Source organism: Mustela nigripes, chromosome 2 (assembly GCF_022355385.1).
Source record: "Mustela nigripes isolate SB6536 chromosome 2, MUSNIG.SB6536, whole genome shotgun sequence".
Classification (NCBI taxonomy): domain Eukaryota; kingdom Metazoa; phylum Chordata; class Mammalia; order Carnivora; family Mustelidae; genus Mustela; species Mustela nigripes.
Window position 1 is genome coordinate 57,465,752 of NC_081558.1, and position 17,128 is coordinate 57,482,879.

At 53.3% G+C, this 17,128-nt stretch overlaps 1 protein-coding gene across 1 annotated transcript in view; it reads left to right on the plus strand.

The window, feature by feature from the left end:
- Window positions 1–3,033, plus strand: part of RPN1 (ribophorin I) — a 28,212-nt gene extending 25,179 nt beyond the window's left edge. The window contains exons 9-10 of the mRNA XM_059390440.1: window positions 1,026–1,271; window positions 2,438–3,033. Coding sequence (XP_059246423.1) covers window positions 1,026–1,271; window positions 2,438–2,620 — 429 coding nt within the window. The 3' untranslated portion in view covers window positions 2,621–3,033. The remainder of the gene's footprint in view (window positions 1–1,025; window positions 1,272–2,437) is intronic.
- The last annotated feature ends 14,095 nt before the right edge of the window (window positions 3,034–17,128 follow it).

Below are 17,128 nucleotides of genomic sequence, written 5' to 3' on the forward strand. Positions count from 1 at the left end.
TCTTCTTTGTCTTGAGACTGAGAATGTCTTGTCAGAGTACTGGGTTCCAGGGTAACTGGCGGAGATTTCCTGTGTTAACGCATTTGAAATATAGTTAGGTTCATTTGTTCCTGTTTGGATTTTATTGCAGTTTCTCCCTCTGGTACTGTTTAATCTTGATTATGAATTTATAAAACCCTGCCCTGTCAATAACCAATTTCATCAATCTCCGGATATCCTTCCTGATTGATTTTGCAGAAATAAGGAGATCCTTTAATTCTTATTTCTCCTTCTTTCTTGCACAAAAGGTAGCACAAGTACAATGCCTTGTCCCTTTTTCTAACTAAACAGTTTGTGAGAATTACCCATATCAGTTCATAGAGCTCTTCCCCATTATTTATTTATTGATTTATTTTTGCATAGCTGCAGAGTATTCCATTGAACGAATGGGTCAGTTTATACAGTTTCTTACATATATGTCTCCCTGTTTTACAGCTTTGATAATTTATTGAGAAAAGAACAATTGTGGGCTAAATTAACCATTTGCAGACCAGATTTAGCCTTTGAGCTGCCCAGTTAGAACTTCTGAATTAGACACATGATGACAGAGAATTCCGGAAAGTATGTAGGGTCTCATCTGAAGGGCCATGAATGGCAGGATAAGGAGCTCGGACTTTTCCTTTAGGCCCTGGGAAACTCTTGAAGGTTTTAAGGGGAGAGAAATAATAAACATCCTGGAAGCTTTCCCTGACCTGCACTGAGATTTCTCTTCCCTTAGCGCTTCACCTGTCCCTTTCATGGTGTATTCTAAGCATTCATATACCTTCTCTCATCCCTCTCTGCCCAGCTGGGCTTTGAAGTAAAGTTTCATCTTCATGTCCAGTCCTGCCCTTTGCTGAATTGGTCCAGATTTAGTGTCAGCAAAGGTTGGATTCTCTGACATTCTAAGATCGCTTTTCTTATTTGCACAGCCAGTGGTGGGTACTCTTTGGGAGGTAAAGCAGGCTCAGGCCTGGATGTTGTCACTCATGATGTCTCCCCTATAGGATCCAGCTGCAGAGGCCAGGATGAAGGTGGCTTGCATCACGGAGCAGGTCTTGACCCTGGTCAACAAGAGAATAGGTCTCTACCGTCACTTTGACGAGACTGTCAATAGGTACAAGCAGTCACGGGATGTGTCCACCCTCAACAGTGGCAAGAAGAGCCTGGAGACAGAGCACAAGGCCTTGACCAGTGAGATTGCATTGCTGCAGTCCAGGCTGAAGACAGAGGGCTCTGACCTGTGCGACAAAGTAAGTGTTTGCCATCCTAGAGTCACTTGGGTCTTTGGCCTCCTTTTTCATGCCTTCAGGGATTGTCCCCCACTTCTAGAGCACCACGGGGCTGTTCTGGGTGCACATGCCGGGCAGCTCTTGCTCACTGCTGGCTTTTGTCCCATGGTGCCAACCCTTAAAGTGGAACAAGAAATTTGGGGGTTTCGGTTACAGGCTGGCTTTGGGAAGCTCTGTTAGCCTCCATGTCACTGTCTGTCCATGTGGCTGCTATTGAGAGCGACAGCTGGCTCTCCTGGAGGCCAGCCTGGGCGAGGCTCTAGGCTACTCATGTGTGCTAAGAACCTAGACTTTGAATCAGGCATTTGATTCAGACTTTGTCAATCTGGGCAAGTTACCTGACTTCTGTGCCTCCGTTTCTTCATGTGTCAGTACTTATCTCACTATGTTGTGAGTGGGAAGTGAGTTGGTACATGTAAAGTTCTAAGAGCCCTGCCTGGGACCTGCTTTATGAGCAAGTCCTTGTTACCTATAACGGAAGAGGGGATCCCCTCCTCAGAGGTACCCCTCAGAGGCCCTGATGATCCTCCTCTCCACATGCCACTCTCAGTACTCCCTCTCCTTACCACTGTGTTCTTCATAGCACCTGCCTCTTTCTGGAACTCTTTACATGCTCGAGTATTCCCTGGTGGCTGTATGAGGGCCAGATGCCTCATTTGTCTTGAGACTCTTGTGCTTAGCACTGTGGCTCACTCCATAAATGTTGAATGATTCTGACTGTGAAGTCCTCAGCTTCACACCCAGCTGGTGATAACAGGTGTCATTCAGTGTCTCTGCCACACCCCTGCCATCAGTCCTGCCCAGCTGAGTCCCTGGACCTAATTTGACCAGCCCAAGGGAAGAAGATAAACGTACCTCGAGGACCTGCTGTGTGCCTGGCATCGTGCTGGGGGATTGCCCATATGTTCCCATTCGATCCCCACGGTCCTCCCGTACAGCTGAGGCCTGAGGTCAGAGTTTAACGGTACAGAGAGTGGAGCTGGCATCTGAAGCCAGGCCTGTCTCCCTCCACTGCCGGCGCCTCTGCTCTGGGAGCTCCGGGGTCTGTAGGCAGGGAAGGTGGTGGGCCCTGCTGAATGTGGGCCGGGGACCGCTCTGAAGCTCTGCCCTGCTCTTGCCTCGGCCAGGTGAGCGAGATGCAGAAGCTGGACGCGCAGGTCAAGGAGCTGGTGCTGAAGTCTGCTGTGGAAGCCGAGCGGCTGGTGGCTGGCAAGCTCAAGAAAGACACGTACATTGAGAACGAGAAGCTCATCTCTGGAAAGCGGCAGGAGTTGGTCACCAAGATCGACCACATCCTTGATGCTCTGTAGCCCCTGATCGTTACCTTCGGGGTGGGCCCAGGGTGCTGCACTTTCAGACGCCAGGTTGGGGGCTGAATGCTGGCATCTGTGTTTTACAAAAGGCCTTCAAGGAAGTGAAGCCAGGGCCTGCCATAGGCAACACAAGAAGCTTCGTTTTTGTCTTTAAAGGGTTCGTTTTAAAAAAAAATTAAATCCCACTAAAAACAAAATATCTTTGTGTTTTGAACAAAGAGATTTTCAGTAGGTGATTGGTTTTGTTTTGCTCTGAAGAAGCCTATGATATCCTTTCAGTCCATAAGCCCCTTGTTTTTTGCCTTTCTGGTTCCTGATGTTTGGGTATTTTATGAGTGTGTGTATGTTTTTTGTTTTTTGTTTTTTTTTTTAAACATGTGTGGCCAAATGAAAATAAAGCAGGGACTGAACATTTGTTTGTTCTGGTAACAATCACATAAAAACTTGGAGGTCTACTTTTATCAAGTGCTTTTTATTCATTAAATAGTGGATTTGCTTCTTAGAGCAAGTTTGCATGGCAGGCATTGCCTCTGTTTTTACACGTTAGGACACTGAGGCCACAGAGTTAAAGTGGGCTACGTCAGGTCGCCGAACAGAGGAGAGGAGCAAGTGGAGCAAGGACTTTGTTCTTCCATTTTTTTATCTGTTCTGCATCCCATGCTGTGCTAGGCTTTAAGGATACAATGACAGATGAAAAAGAGAGCACTAGTTCTTTTTTTTTTTTTTTAAATATATATTTTTAAAGATTTTATTTATTTATCAGAGAGAGAGAGGGGGAGAGAGTGAGCACAGGCAGACAGAATGGCAGGCAGAGGCAGAGGGAGAAGCAGGCTCCCCGCTGAGCAAGGAGCCCGATGTGGGACTCGATCCCAGGACGCCGGGATCATGACCCGAGCCGAAGGCAGCTGCTCAACCAACTGAGCCACCCAGGCGTCCCGAGAGCACTAGTTCTTATGGAGGGCAGATAGACGATCAGATACAAATTCATAATCACAAATTGTGATAGGCTCATGAGGAAAAGGGACAGGGTTCTCCTGACAGTATTTGCTTGAGAGTATCGAGTTTCCCGAAGGAGGTGACTTTGGAGTTGGGTTCTGTGGTTACATAGAGGATCAGGAGGGAATCCAGAGAGTGAGGTGAGAGTGTAGGGCATAGGGTCAGAGGTGGGAAGAGCCTCAATGAGATCAGGTTTTGTAGGTCTGACAAGGCTTTTGGCTTTATCCTAAGATCATGGTGAGACTGATCACTGTGTGAGACATGCTTAGATTGGTATTTTGGCTGAAAGCAAACTGCTGAAGGCCATAAACAGGGATGGGAGAAAACCTTGGGCAAGGATGGCCATGTGCCCATATGGATGCAGTGGAGATTTAGGTGGGGGAATGGACAGTGTGAAATGAGTGCCATCCTTTCTCCCCCTCTACTTTCTCCCTGAGGTTTGTGCCTTGTTTCACTTAAGGTAATTCCTGCTCACCCTTCAGGTGAGTCAGGCTGTCTTGTTACACTCTGTCTCCACATCATAACGCAGTTGGGATGTGTGTAATTACAGGAACTAGCTGTGATGGGGCAGGGTTTTTGTCCCATTGATAAGGTCCCCTTATGGTGTCTGCTAGATACTCAGATTGGCATGGGATGCACAGTGTGTGACATACTGGCAGGCGGGGTTGACCATCCATTATGGAGAGGTCTGTGGAGAGGTCTATAAAGACTAACCAGTTTTGAGGCTGGTGATGATGGGTTCTGTTTCAGACACAGTGAGGTGGCTGTGCTGGTGATTTCCAAATGGGGATGTCGGGGCAGTTGGATATTCAGGTTTGGAGTTCAAAGAAGGGGCCTGGTGTGGAAATGATAAACGTGGGTGCCGTTTGACACGCTGTGGAATGGCTGTGGAAATGGTCGAGGTTGTGGCAGGTAAGGGTAGGAAGGGTATCCAGAGTGCAGTGGCCACTTGGAGCACCCCGTCCCCTGCACACAGGTTGTGGAGCAACCCCTGAAGTAAGAGAGCAGGGGTGTGTGGGGTCCTGGGGGCCCAGGGAAGAGGGGATTTTAGGAGGAGCAGCAGCAGCACATGCTGCGGAGTTGTCCTGCAAGAGGAAGGCTGGGCAAGGTCAGCCTGTGCTGGGAGCAGGTCACTGAAGTGGTCCTTCAGGGGCTTGAGCATGGTGTGGGTGGAGCCGTGGAAAAGGGAGTGGGACCCAAGGGAGGCTTCCTACCAGTGTGAAAGGTGTGCATCAGAGATAGGCCATGAGAGAGAAGGCTGGAGGGCGGCACAGGGCGTGTAGCTATGAACACTGGTAGAGGGAAGACTTCACTGTGTTCAGTGCCAGTGGGTTGGGTTCGGTGGAAAACGAGGCTGAACATAAGAAAAAGTGGGCAGGGTGAGGTTTCTCAGGCAGTGGAAAGATCCAGGGTCCAAAGGAAGGAGAGGACTTTGGATATGGAGGAGAAAGTTGGCTCAAGACTTCGGCACGCAGTCAGACGGACTGCATAGAAAGGCCACTCACTGTGACCTCAGACGAGTCTTTGGGGCCACCATTTCCTTGTTTGTGAAAGGAAGCAGGGCTCAGTTATTTGCTTCATAGGCTGGATCACGAGTCACAGATGTGAAGGGTCATAGGGCGGGTGCTCGTTAAGCATTAACAGTTGGTTCTGTTACATCCCTTAAATCTTTTTCCGTTTTGCCAATCAGTGCTTCTGGCAGTGAGAGGCCTGGGGAGGTTGCTGTGCTTGTGTCTGTGCCGTGGTGTACATGTGAAACCTGTGGGTGTGTCCTCGGGGTGTTCTGGCCTCATGGGATGGCTGTTGACCTGGCTCCACACATACCCAGTCTCTGGTGCCCTTATGGGGTACCGAGCTGGGCCTCCCCTCGCTCCTGTGGAATTGCCTGTTGCTCACCCAGCAGCCCTGCAGTGGCCACCCCCGTCCTTTGCCTCCCAGCGCTGGCCCTGCTTCTCTCAGGAAGCCCAGGGGCAGCTGTGTGTCTCAGGGCAGGGACCTGGTCACCCTGGGTATATACCATCTCAGACCTTTTGGCCAGTTTCTTCCTCAGCCCTCCCCACACTTTTGCATTTAGTTAAATGTTTTCTCAGTTTTGGAGCTGGAAAACTTGGCAGGAACCTGGAGTTTGTGTTGCCAGGCTCCCTCTGCTGGGCTGGTGGGCTGCTCGCAGACCTGGGGAGTTTGCTGCGCTTGCGCCCTTGTATCGCTGTGAACCTTGTGGACACGTCACTGCGGGCGCCAGGAAGTAAGGCGGAATGCACAGGCGCAGAGGGCCAGCTGGGCTAGAAGAGCTGCGCATGTGCGGAGCTGCAGCCACTCTAGGGCAGGGCCACGCTGACATTCTCCAATGCCAGTGCTCTGGCTGTGGCGCCATCTAGGGGTCTGAGTTGGGAACCACAGTCCTGGCCTGGGCTAGAACTGGGTCTGGGGTCTGTGGGCAAGGCGGGCTGTGCTGCTGCCAAAGGGCAATGAGGACTTGTGCCCCCAGATGTCCTGTAGGGTTTGGGGGCCAGCTAGTCTGGCCAGAGCCCCTGGGTCTCCCAGCATCAGAACTGGGGACCACAGGGGAGGTATCCCCATACTTGGCTTCCCCCTGCTCCTTGTATTCCTAGCTCTGGGGCATAGCATCTTAGTCCATGGACAGCGCTCTTTCTCTGTGGTCCTTGATTTCTGTGTCAGACAGGGCTTCAGTTTCTTCCTGGTAAGTCCCAAGGTGCAGTGAGGTGGGGTCCTGAGGGTGGAGCTTTGGTTCAGGCATGGTGCCCCCTGACTCCCATGTAGGGTGAGATGCCTCAGACACTGATAGCTCTCATTTGGTCTCAGGCCGAGCCTGCCCACTCTGAGGCCCTGTTGGCAGGTGAAGAGGAGTGCTCACCAGGGGCTTCCCACCCCTGTTCAGACCCCCAGGCCAATCCCCTTTGTCCAGTCCTAGCCAAGATTCCTGACCACACTGGCCTGGCCCTGGCCTCCTCCACTGCTGCAGTTTTGAGCTGGCCCTTGCAGACATAGGTGGTTGGGTGGCGGGCCCCCAGCCCCAGGCAGCTGCTGCCCACAGCCTGGCCCCTCGCTCAGAAGGGGGTAAACATGGCTGAAGAAGGACTGGATGTCACTTTCTCTCCTTCATTTGTCTTGGAGGCTGACACAGGAGAAAACCCCAAAGGACCAAGTGCACCCTCACAGTTTCACCACAAGTATCCTGACCGGGCGTCTGGTGCCGAACTGATAGTGCAGGCCCCGGCCGCAGCCCCGCCGGAAACCGCGCTGCCAGCGGTTGGGGGCTGTAGGCCCAGACAGGAAACGCCCCGAAGCGTACCCCAGGGCCCATGGCCTCCACACAGGCCTGCTGCCTTGAACCAGGCCCTGGCGCCATTTTGAAGCTGGGCTAGACTTTGAGACTTTGGCCTGGGATCTGGGGACTTGTCTGTCACCTGCCCAGACAGGCGTGGGAGATGACTGGGAGAGAAGAGGGGACCTTCAGACTGGGCTAGACCCGACCCAGAGCCTCTCCCCTCCTATAGTTGATCCTTCCATCATGCCTCCAACCCAGTCGTCTAAATTCCCAGCCTCCATCAGGTCACTGGTTCCGTGTTTTCTGTGACAGGCCCAGAAGGAAATGCAGGGGATGCAGAAGTGAACAAAACAGTAGTAGCACCGGGCCCTGGAAGAAGCAGACAGAACGGGGACATAGTTAAGAGGAGTAATAACTGGGCCTGAAGGATTGGCATGTGGGAGGTGATGGAGAGGAGGAACCCAAATTCCAGCCCCCAGTTTTGACTTCCATGCAGGAGATGAAATCCAGAAAGAGTCCTGTGAAGATGAAAAAGACAAGAGCCCATTTAAATGCTGAGGGGGAGGAATGAGGTCACAGGGAGGTAAAGGTTTCAGACCCAGGAGAGAGGAAGCCCGAAGAGCAGGACTGGATGGGACTGAGGGCTGAAGGGAGAGACCAGGGAGATCTCGGAGCCCTTGGCTGTGCCCCTCACCAGCACTTCTGAGGAACAGGCAGAGCCCGTTCAAACTTTGCCTCCTGGGCGGCCTTCTTTACTCCCCCTGGGAATTTGGCAGTGGAGGCACACTGCGGTGCAGTGGACTGCTTGCCTCCCTAGACTGGGAGCTCCCTCTGAGCAGAGTCAAAAAGGCATCACGTCATTGCCTGTGATTCACTTAACGAACATCTTTACTACGTGTCCAACACCGTCTAAAAGGCACTGGGGACATGGTAAGCAGGGCACAGTCATGTGTGGCTTTTAGAAAGAAACTTAGAAAATAAATGTTTGCACGTAATGATGGATGCTAGGAATGTGATAAACGGATTCAGTCTGAAGGGCTGGGAGGGATTCTGGGGAGGAGACGGCGGAACTGGGGACCTGAGGAAGCCGGGAGCTCTGGGGGGTGGCACGGCACAGGTGGGCTGCAGGGCCTAGTGAATGTGTAAGCCCCACTGTCTCTCTCCGCCCACCCCGTTCTGTCCCGGCCTGGCTCTGGGGACCACAGCCCCTCCTGACATGGCACCCCTTCCCCCCAAGGCAGCCCACACCCTCAGCTGCTGGCTCCCTCTCCTGGAGGCACAGACCCTTGTCTTTCCCTGCCCTTTGCATCAGGGTGGGGTCGCTACCAAGGCCAGGCTCCCGACAGCTGCCTGTGACTCACTTGAGACTCGGCTTGTTCTCCAGCCTCACCTTGCTTGCCTGGAGATTAGGGACCGCATGATGGGAGGTCTGGAAGGACCAAGTGGCATGGCACAGTGACACCCTTCTGCAGCAGTGGCTCAGGGAACGGAGTCTCTTTCCTCTACGTATACTAGAATGAATAGCATAACCCTTTCATCTGAAGAGCTAAGCTATTTACAAAGGGCCTTTATAAGTGCCCATTACTCATGGTTTGGGTGCACACAGGGGTCCCCAAGGGCACGGGGTAGAGGCCCTGGGCATGGAGGCCAGGTCCCAGATCTGCAGCCAGCTCCTGGGCCATCTCAGGCAAGTCCCTTTCTCCTCTGGGGACTCAGGTCTTCTTGCACAATGACAGATGTCTGAGGGCCATTCTAGCATGACACTTGAGGGTGCTGGGGCCTGTCAGGCAGGGAGGAGCCTCAGTTGAGGAAGGCACAGGGCTACCCACCCCGCACCCTCTCCAACCCTCTTCTGGCTTCTTCCGAGTGCCAAGCTTGGTTCCTTGTTGCCTTGTCATGGAGCTCTGGGGGCGCCATGAGCGGAGTAGATCTTTCCTATGCCCACATGACCTACACAGGTGGGCTGGAGGCTTTCTCTCCATCTGTCTCTTGTGTACCCTCATGGGGGGCAGAGAAGGCACACAGCAGGCAGGCCTGGCATTCTGTGCCCAGAGCTGGTGTTCTTGCCCTCTGGGCTTTGTCTTCTCACTCTCAGACTACCTCCTTCAGGTCAGATAGGCCACTCCACGGGTCCCCTCATGAGCAGAAACTTGTTTGCACCCTCAGGCCTTATGTGTAGGGCCCTCAAGCATCTCATCCCATCACACAGCTATGCCACCCCTCCTCTGTCCCGGCTCACGTGGGCTTCTCTCCGGAGGGCACCCGTCTGTGTCCTCAGTCTCGGCCCCGCGCCCCTGGCTCTGACCCATGCCCCTAAGGGCCTGTCACAGAAGCTTCCAGGCCTGGCCACCCGTCCACCAGGCTGAAGCCAGGGCAGGCCCTGGGTTTTGTGCAGCACAAGGCCTGCAGGAAAGGAGGGAGTGTGGCAGGAACATGAAGCCACCGCCTGTCACCCACTGGCTCCCAAGCCCAGGATTTCCTGCTTCTGAGCCCCATCTCTGGAACAGGGTGCTCAGAGCCAGGAGGAGCTGGGCAGAGGAGACAAGGTGGTCTCCTGAAGACCCAGGTGAGGGAGTCCCGGAACATGGGGGTGCGGTGGGTGTGTTGTTAGGGATGGACACCGGGTCCTGAGGAGGACCTGTTTGAACTTGGCAGAGCTAGAGAGGGTGACTTGGGGTGTGAGGTCTGGGGTGGGATGTCTGTGCACCCACCGAGGCATGGGAGGGGAAGCTGGAAAAAGGTGGAATCAGACCTACCTACCCAGAACTGGTTCTTGGTTCTGCCATTACTTCTGTTTCCACCCAAACAGAGGGCTCTGTGATACCTGTGTTATGAGGATGAAACATAAGTAACTGTCCCAGCACAAAGAATGTGTGTGCTTCACACCTAACCATTGTGATTCATTGTGTTGTGTGTGTCACAGGGAGGATTTGAGGGCCCTTGGGGGCTTGTGGATTGCAGCTGCTGGTGGAGCTGGTCTCGAAGGCGCGTCCTAGCATGGCTGTCCTGTGATCCTAGGGGCGCGCTGCCCACCTGTTACTCAGGACTCATGGTCACATGCTGGGGACTCAGCACAGGACAGGCTCCCATCTGATAGACATGGACACACGTGCTTAGGCCTTAAACAGGGCCTGAGAGGCTGGCTTCCATGCTGGATGTTCTATGATTAATATTTTCTACTTGGATCTTTTTCTCAGATGGGGACACAAGGCCACCGTCCTTGCAGTGTCTTCATCCTGACCCCGCTTCCCAACCCCTGTCCCTGCGGACAACCCCACTGTGTGGAGTGCAGTCCCCAGATGTGCCTGTGTCTCAGTAAAGGGTGTGGGGTATTTTCCTGCAGGTGTGTCCACCGGCTCTAGATCATGCTGATTCTGGTTGATCTCATTTGGCTCAGTTTTGGGGGTCTGCCCATGTTGCTGTGTGTATATCCACAGTGTTCTATCCCAGATTATTTCAGTGTGTATCCTCAACCCTCCAGCCTCAGTGTTGGATGCCCACACCTGCCGTTCTCTCATGTCCTACCCCTCATTCCCACTGATGGACACCCACATGTCCCATCTTCCCAAAGATCTCAAAGTAGGCTGCAGGGAGTAGGACTGGCCAAAAGAGCTGGGGTGGGAGGACTGGCAGGTCACAGGCTCTGCAAAGGGACCAGTGTGTGTCCACCCCGCCCACCATTGGTGTCACCCTATGGTTTTTTTTTTTTTATTTCAGAGGTAGAGTTTAGTGATTCACCAGTTGCATATAACATGCAGTGTTCATTCCATCAAGTGTCCCCCTTAATACCCATCACCCAGTGACTCCATCCTAATACTCCCCTCCCCTCCAGCAATGCTCAGTTTGTTTCCTAGAGTTAAGAATTTCTTACGGTTTGTCTCCCTCTCCGTTTCTGTCTTATTTTATTTTTCCTTCCCTTCTATTATGTTCTTAAATTGTTTCTTAAATTCCACAGATGGGAAAAATCATATGATACTTGTCTTTCTCTGACTGATTTTCCCCTCCAGTTCCATCCACGTCGATGTAAATGGTGAGTATTCATCCTTTCTGATGGCTGAGTAATATTCCATCATGTATATGGACCACATCTTCTTTTTTTTTTTTTTAAGATTTTATTTATTTATTTGACAGAGAGAGATCACAAGCAGGCAGAGAGGCAGGCAGAGAGAGAGGAGGAAGCAGGCTCCCTGGTGAGCAGAGAGCCCAATGTGGGGCTCGATCCCAGGACTCTGAGATCATGACCCAAGCCAAAGGCAGCGGCTTACCCCACTGAGCCACCCAGGCGCCCCTGGACCACATCTTCTTTATCCATTCATCTGTCGATGGACATCTGGGCTCTCTCCATAGTTTGGCTATTGTGGCATTGCTGTTATCAACATTGGGGTACACGTGGTGTCTCCCTGTTTTGATACTTTGTCCAGGGTTCTGTTTAGTCCCTACAGCAAACCTGGCAGGTGGGTGTGATTCATTTCTATTTACCATGAGGCCTGGAAGCCAGAGACCAGGGACTCTCCTAGGGCCACATGACCACTGGGCAAGTCTGGTAGCCCTGGGGTAGTGCTCCAGTCTGCTCTGAGGTATCAGTGTCCCCAGAGAGCAGCACGCCCATTGTTGGAGAGACCAGGGAGCACAGTTCTCTGGGCAAAGTGGAACAAGTTGACTCAGGAGGTCCATTGGGGGCCAGAGGGGTTGGGGGGAGACACCGGTGGGGCAGCTATAGGTCTCACAGCCCCGAATGTGTAATCTCCTCATAAAGAAAGAGCTGCTTCCAAATGCCATGCTTCCCACCCACCACTCTATGTGGCTGAATGGAATTCCTTCATTTGATTTATATTCTATTTGTTTTTCACAGTACCTTTTATTTAGGCCAGTGAAATGGTAGATTACAAAGTTTCATTAAAACTAAGTGAGACTAAGTCGTTAAGCATCTGCCTTCAGCTCAGGTCATGATCCCAGGGTCCTGGGATTGAGCCCTGCATCGGGCTCTCTGCTCCACGGGGAGCCTGCTTCTCCCTCTCCCACTCCCTCTGCTGTGTTGTCTCTCTTGCTGTGTCTCTCTCTGTCAAATAAATAAATAAAATATTAAAAAAAAATAAGCGAGATTAGGGGCACCTGGGTGGCTTAGTTGGTTATGTGGCTGCCTTTGGCTCAGGTTATGATCCTGGGTCCTGGGATCGAGCCCTGCATCGACTCCTTGCTCAGCAGGAAATCTGCTTCTCCCTCTGCCTGCTGCTCCCCCTGCTTGTACTTTCTTTCTCTTTGTCAATAAATAAATAAAATCTTAAACAAACAAAATCAACCAAGTGAGACTATGAGACCAGTTGAGGGGAGGAGGTGGTCTTCTGGCAGGCCCCTGGAGTGGGCTGTTAGCTTCACCACTCTGAGCAATGGGACTGGGCAAGGTGCATGCGTGCTCTGGTCTCAATTTCCCATAAAATGGGGCAATATTAATTTCTAATTTGAGAGCTGTTGTTGCTAGGCTCAAATGAACTGGCAGGGGCTGGGCGCTGAACCACAGTGGGCGTGAGGTGGGGTCTGCTGTTACTGTGGGAAGGCAGATTATGAGATCAGAGCCTCTGGCACAGGGTGTGAAGGTGGGGCTTGAATGCTGGCAAACACCCATCTAATTCAGCTCATTTCAGAGGACAAACGGAGTCCCTTTTGCCTTATGCCACCTCTCCACTGGGTGGAACACAGGGGCCATTAAGATGCAGTTCCCTGGGAGGCTGGCCTGTAGGGTGGCTTTGGAATCAGCCTGGCATTGAGCCTTGGGTCTCCTCTGTAGAATGAGATCATCCTGGGATTGCCATTGGCATGATGAAGATTCTCCTTGACCAAACCAGCTCCTCCAAAGTCTCTTCTCAGCTAGGCCCTGACTTTGTGGCTTCTGTGTTCCTCTGCAACATTCTATTATTTTTTAAAAAATTTTTAAGTAATCTCTACACTCAACATGAGGCTCGAACTCACAGCTCTGAAGTCAAGAGTCACTTGCCCCACAGACTCCTTCCCAGGGCTTGTGCACCATCCAGTCTGATCGGGCTTCTCACCCGCAGCATGGCCCAGGCAGTGTCCGATCACCTTGCCTGCCTTCAGCAGGAATCACCACCCCCACCCCTGCCTTGGCCTGATATTTCCCCTTCCTCATTTCCATCCACGGATATCTCCCGCCCCATAAATTCCCCTTTCTTGGTTGTATTCAGGGGTGAGCCCCATCACTCCCCCGCTACAAGACCTCACTGCATTGTCCCCCTGCCTAAAGTCTTTCCCACTGTCTTTAGTGAGTTCCAGGAATAATTTTTTCTATAATAGGGGTCATGGGAGGGCACGGGAGACCACGAGTGCACAGAGAACACAGCGCTCAGTGAATGCTGGTGTCCCACTTCATCCAGCAGGCTAGCTGCAAGACATGTCTGGCTTCTTCCTGCAGTTCTTCCATGGACTGTTCTGTGGCCCTGGACAAAGCTGTTGCTCCATTTTCGGGGCTTTGGTTCCCTTTTGGCCAAGTGGAGCAGCTGAGTGGGAGCCAAGTTCAGGTCAGAGTTGGACCCACTTCACCTTGCTCTGAAGACCCTCCAAGGCCAGAAGGGACTCTGAGCCCTTGGCCAGCAGAGGGCGCCGCCGCCCAGGAAATTGACACCGCTCCAGGCTCCGAGGTATCCTGGTGTTTCACGCTGGCTGGGGCTTGCTTTTGCCAGCTCTGGCACAGAGCGGCTCTACTGAGGGTGGCCAAGTTCAACTTTGGAATGATGAAGACACGTGACCCCGGCATGAAGGGCGTGGTGGGTGACAGCCCGGATGCTGGAGCCAGCTGGTCAGGGTTCAGATCCCAGCTCCCACCCTCACTGGCTGTGTAGAACCCTGCCTGCCTCAGTTTCTTCATCTGTGGATTAACACTGGAACTGCCACACAGGGAGCATGTGCAGACCAAACAGATTGATGGCATTAGAGCTCTTCAAAAAGTAGGCATCAGATAAATGTCAGCGACTGTCAGGACCTGTGGTGGGAACTTGGCATCCTCCCATCCTTGGTTCCTCATAATTACCCCATAGCTGGAGGTTTTGTTCAGGAGATGGGCGCTAAGGGGCAGAGAGCCAAAGTTCCCACTGTGGTGAGGAGTGTTGCTGGTGAGATTCAGACCTGGTGCCCGGCTCCCAGTTCGGGGCTAGTAAAGCTACACTGCTCTGGTCTTTGTAACTGCCCATGAGTGGGCCCTGGCTCCCCAGGTTCCCTATGGGAAACCGCACAGACATCATATGGGCAGGGTGCCCGAGGCAGCTGTTTGTCCTCTAGTGATGGACTGAGGGCTTCCCGGACCTCTGAGAGATAGCTCCAGGCCAACTCTGGGCCGGGTCCTGTGGAGACGCAGGGACCTTCTCAGGCTCCTGTCCCTGCTCTGGAACCACCCTGTGCTTCCTGCTCATCTCCAAACCCCTGACACGTGCCAGGTTGTTTCTCTGTCCCTGTCCATACATGTGGCACACCTTAATCCTTTCCGCCATCCCAAGCCCATCTATCTGCAAGTCCTGGTCCAGAAAACCTTCTCTAGAGAACCTGATAGCCATCAGTTTCCTTGGTCTGCCTGGGAGAAACGCCTGTTCATTCTCCAAAATCCAGCTGCCAGCATCACCCCTGGGAGGGCTTAATGGCACCGTCCTCTCTCCTGGATGAGGACAGTCACTGCCCGGCTGGGCACCTTAGGATCTGAGTTACAGTGTCCTCGTCGTGTCCCTGCATTGGCTTACAGATTCATTAAACATGTGTCCCATGTTTTAAAAGTTGTGAAAGTAATACATGCACGAGGCAAACATTGAAGCAGATCGGAAGAGAAAAGTAGATGCCTTTACCTTCCTACCTGCCCACAGTTGCCAACCGCTCTCCCAGAGGAAAACTTGACTGTCAACTCGTGACCTCCCAGAAAACTCCCCTTGCCTGTGGGAGAACGTGCGTCCTGTTTCTCTGCACCTTGATGATCTGTCTCTGTCCACCACTCCCACCACTCTGTCTGCCTCCCTGAGGCCTGGGATAGGGTTTGATTTAGGTGGCTGCCCAGTGCCAGCCCTGGGCTCTGCCCAAACACATGCCCACAGAAGGTTGCCCGGCTGCATTTGCGTTTTCACGACACTGGTCCCTATGTCGTGTGGGACCTGGGGCATCTGCCTTCTGCTGACAGGTGTTTTCTTTGTACCAGCTGGCCTATAGCTGTATTTTCTTTGCCTGCGGAATGTTATTATCATCATGAAATACTGAATGAATTTTCAACTTAAAAACCAGGAGATATTCTCTAAAAATGGGCATTTTTTTGTTTTACGTCTCTTGAAAAAATGATCAGGCTACTTGCTGGCCCCAGGCTAGTACAGCAGCGGCTTCTGTGTCCCCAGCCTGCACAGCTGATGGTGTGCCCAGCACTGACCGCCATCCACACTGTGAGCACCCCTCACTTGGCCCAAGGCCCCTGAGTCTGTGGCCCGCCATCCCCCCACCGCCCGGCCCTCCAGGATCACTCTTCCAGATTGGTATCCCCCAGGCCAGCCCTGGGGTTTATCCTCTGGATCCTTGCTCTACCTTAGGCGGAAATCTCCTCCCGTGCCCAGCGTGGCCCCTTCAGCCTGTCCGCTGTGGGTGCCAGTAACCCTGGACAGGTGGCCTCCAGTGCACCTCACCCATGGAGGGATTCAGACATATAAAGGAGGCATTCCAGGGCAAGGCATGGGGCTTGGGCTGGCTGGGGTCACATGGGCCGGGGACGGGCAGCCCTGCAGCGTGGCTAAGTCTACAGAGCCCCAGATGAGAATCATAAGGAACCAGCCTAAGTCATGTGCACTGCTGGGAAGGGCAGGGGAGGGAGGGGGTGGGAGAGAGCAGGGGCCTGGGGTGCAGGGGAACCTCGTGGCTCTGAGTTTCTGAAACAAAGCTGGAAAGATAACTTAGAGGAATGGCCTTAACTGAACATGTAAAGGTAGAAGCCTAGTTACCCACGCGGCAAACGCCATATACCGGTGGGCCTTGGTGTCGCCATGACGGATTGACAAGTACCATCCTTTCCTTCAGGGGAAAGGTTTCACTTTGTTTCGTTCCCCTAAACAGTGGGGCTCTCATCATCTCCGTGTCCTGGGCAACCCGCCCTTCCAGTGGATGCATTTTTCTTGAGGGAAAACCCCTGAGGGGACCCTCAGGATTTGGGTTTCCAGGCAAGGCGAGGAAATGTGCTTGGCCTAAACCTATTGAGCTGTGTGAAGGAGACCCAGAACTGTGGTCACCCCCCCACAGCCACCCCTGGGTCTGTCTTCCTCCTCCTGAGCGTGGGCCTGGAGTCCCTGTGCCACTGCAGGAGTGGAGGGAGGCTTTGCAGCACAGTGAGGAGGCATCCGTCAAGGAAAAGCCCACATCTCCATCTAGGCCATCGGCCATGAGGCCAGCAGGGCTGGGGTGAGCTCCCCAGGCCCCGAGGCTCCAGTCGAGGGCACACGGAGGCTCAAGAGTGATCACAGCTGTGGGAAGCTTCCAGGCCAAGGGAGAGCTCCAGAGACAACTCCGCCAACCCCCTGCATGGCAAGGGTCTGCTCAGGCCTGGGGGTCGGATTAAGAGTGACTGGGCTGCCATGATGCTCGCTGGGCCTTACGCCTCGGCCTCTTCCCACTCAGGGCGGCCAGGGCCGGGTGCTGCAGGTTGCGGAGTGAGGCTGACGCTGAGGGAGTGGGGCGAGCAGAGCTGTCCTGTTGCCTATCTCTGCTGGAGGCCTCTCTGTCCTTCCTTTCCCAGTGCGCCCCCCCCATCTGCCCCTGCTCCCCCTGTGGGGGTGCATCGTGGGGAGGTTGTTGACAATTTGGGCATTAATCTCTCTGCCTGGGGCCTCCTGGTCAGGTGGTGCTTATCAGGGTTCCGCTCCTGTCAGATGGGCCTTCCGGAGCCCGTGGGCGAGTGGGGGCGGTGGCAGGAGCCCCTGCTGCAGGGCCTGGAGGCTGCCTCACCATCCTTGGGCCTTCACATCCCCTCGCCCCTCCCACGGGCTGCCTTCTTTACCACATCAGGATACAGAACATTGCATGAATTCCGGTCTCAATGGAATTATTTCAGAATTCTGGTCAACCGCAAGCTCAGGGTATTTCACAAACTATCTATCACGACTGTGTGGTGGGCAGAGCCTGGGCTGGGGGCAAGTAACGGATGCCGGGAGGTCCGTGTCCACTGCCTGCGGGGTGGTGAGTCCCTGCCCACCTTG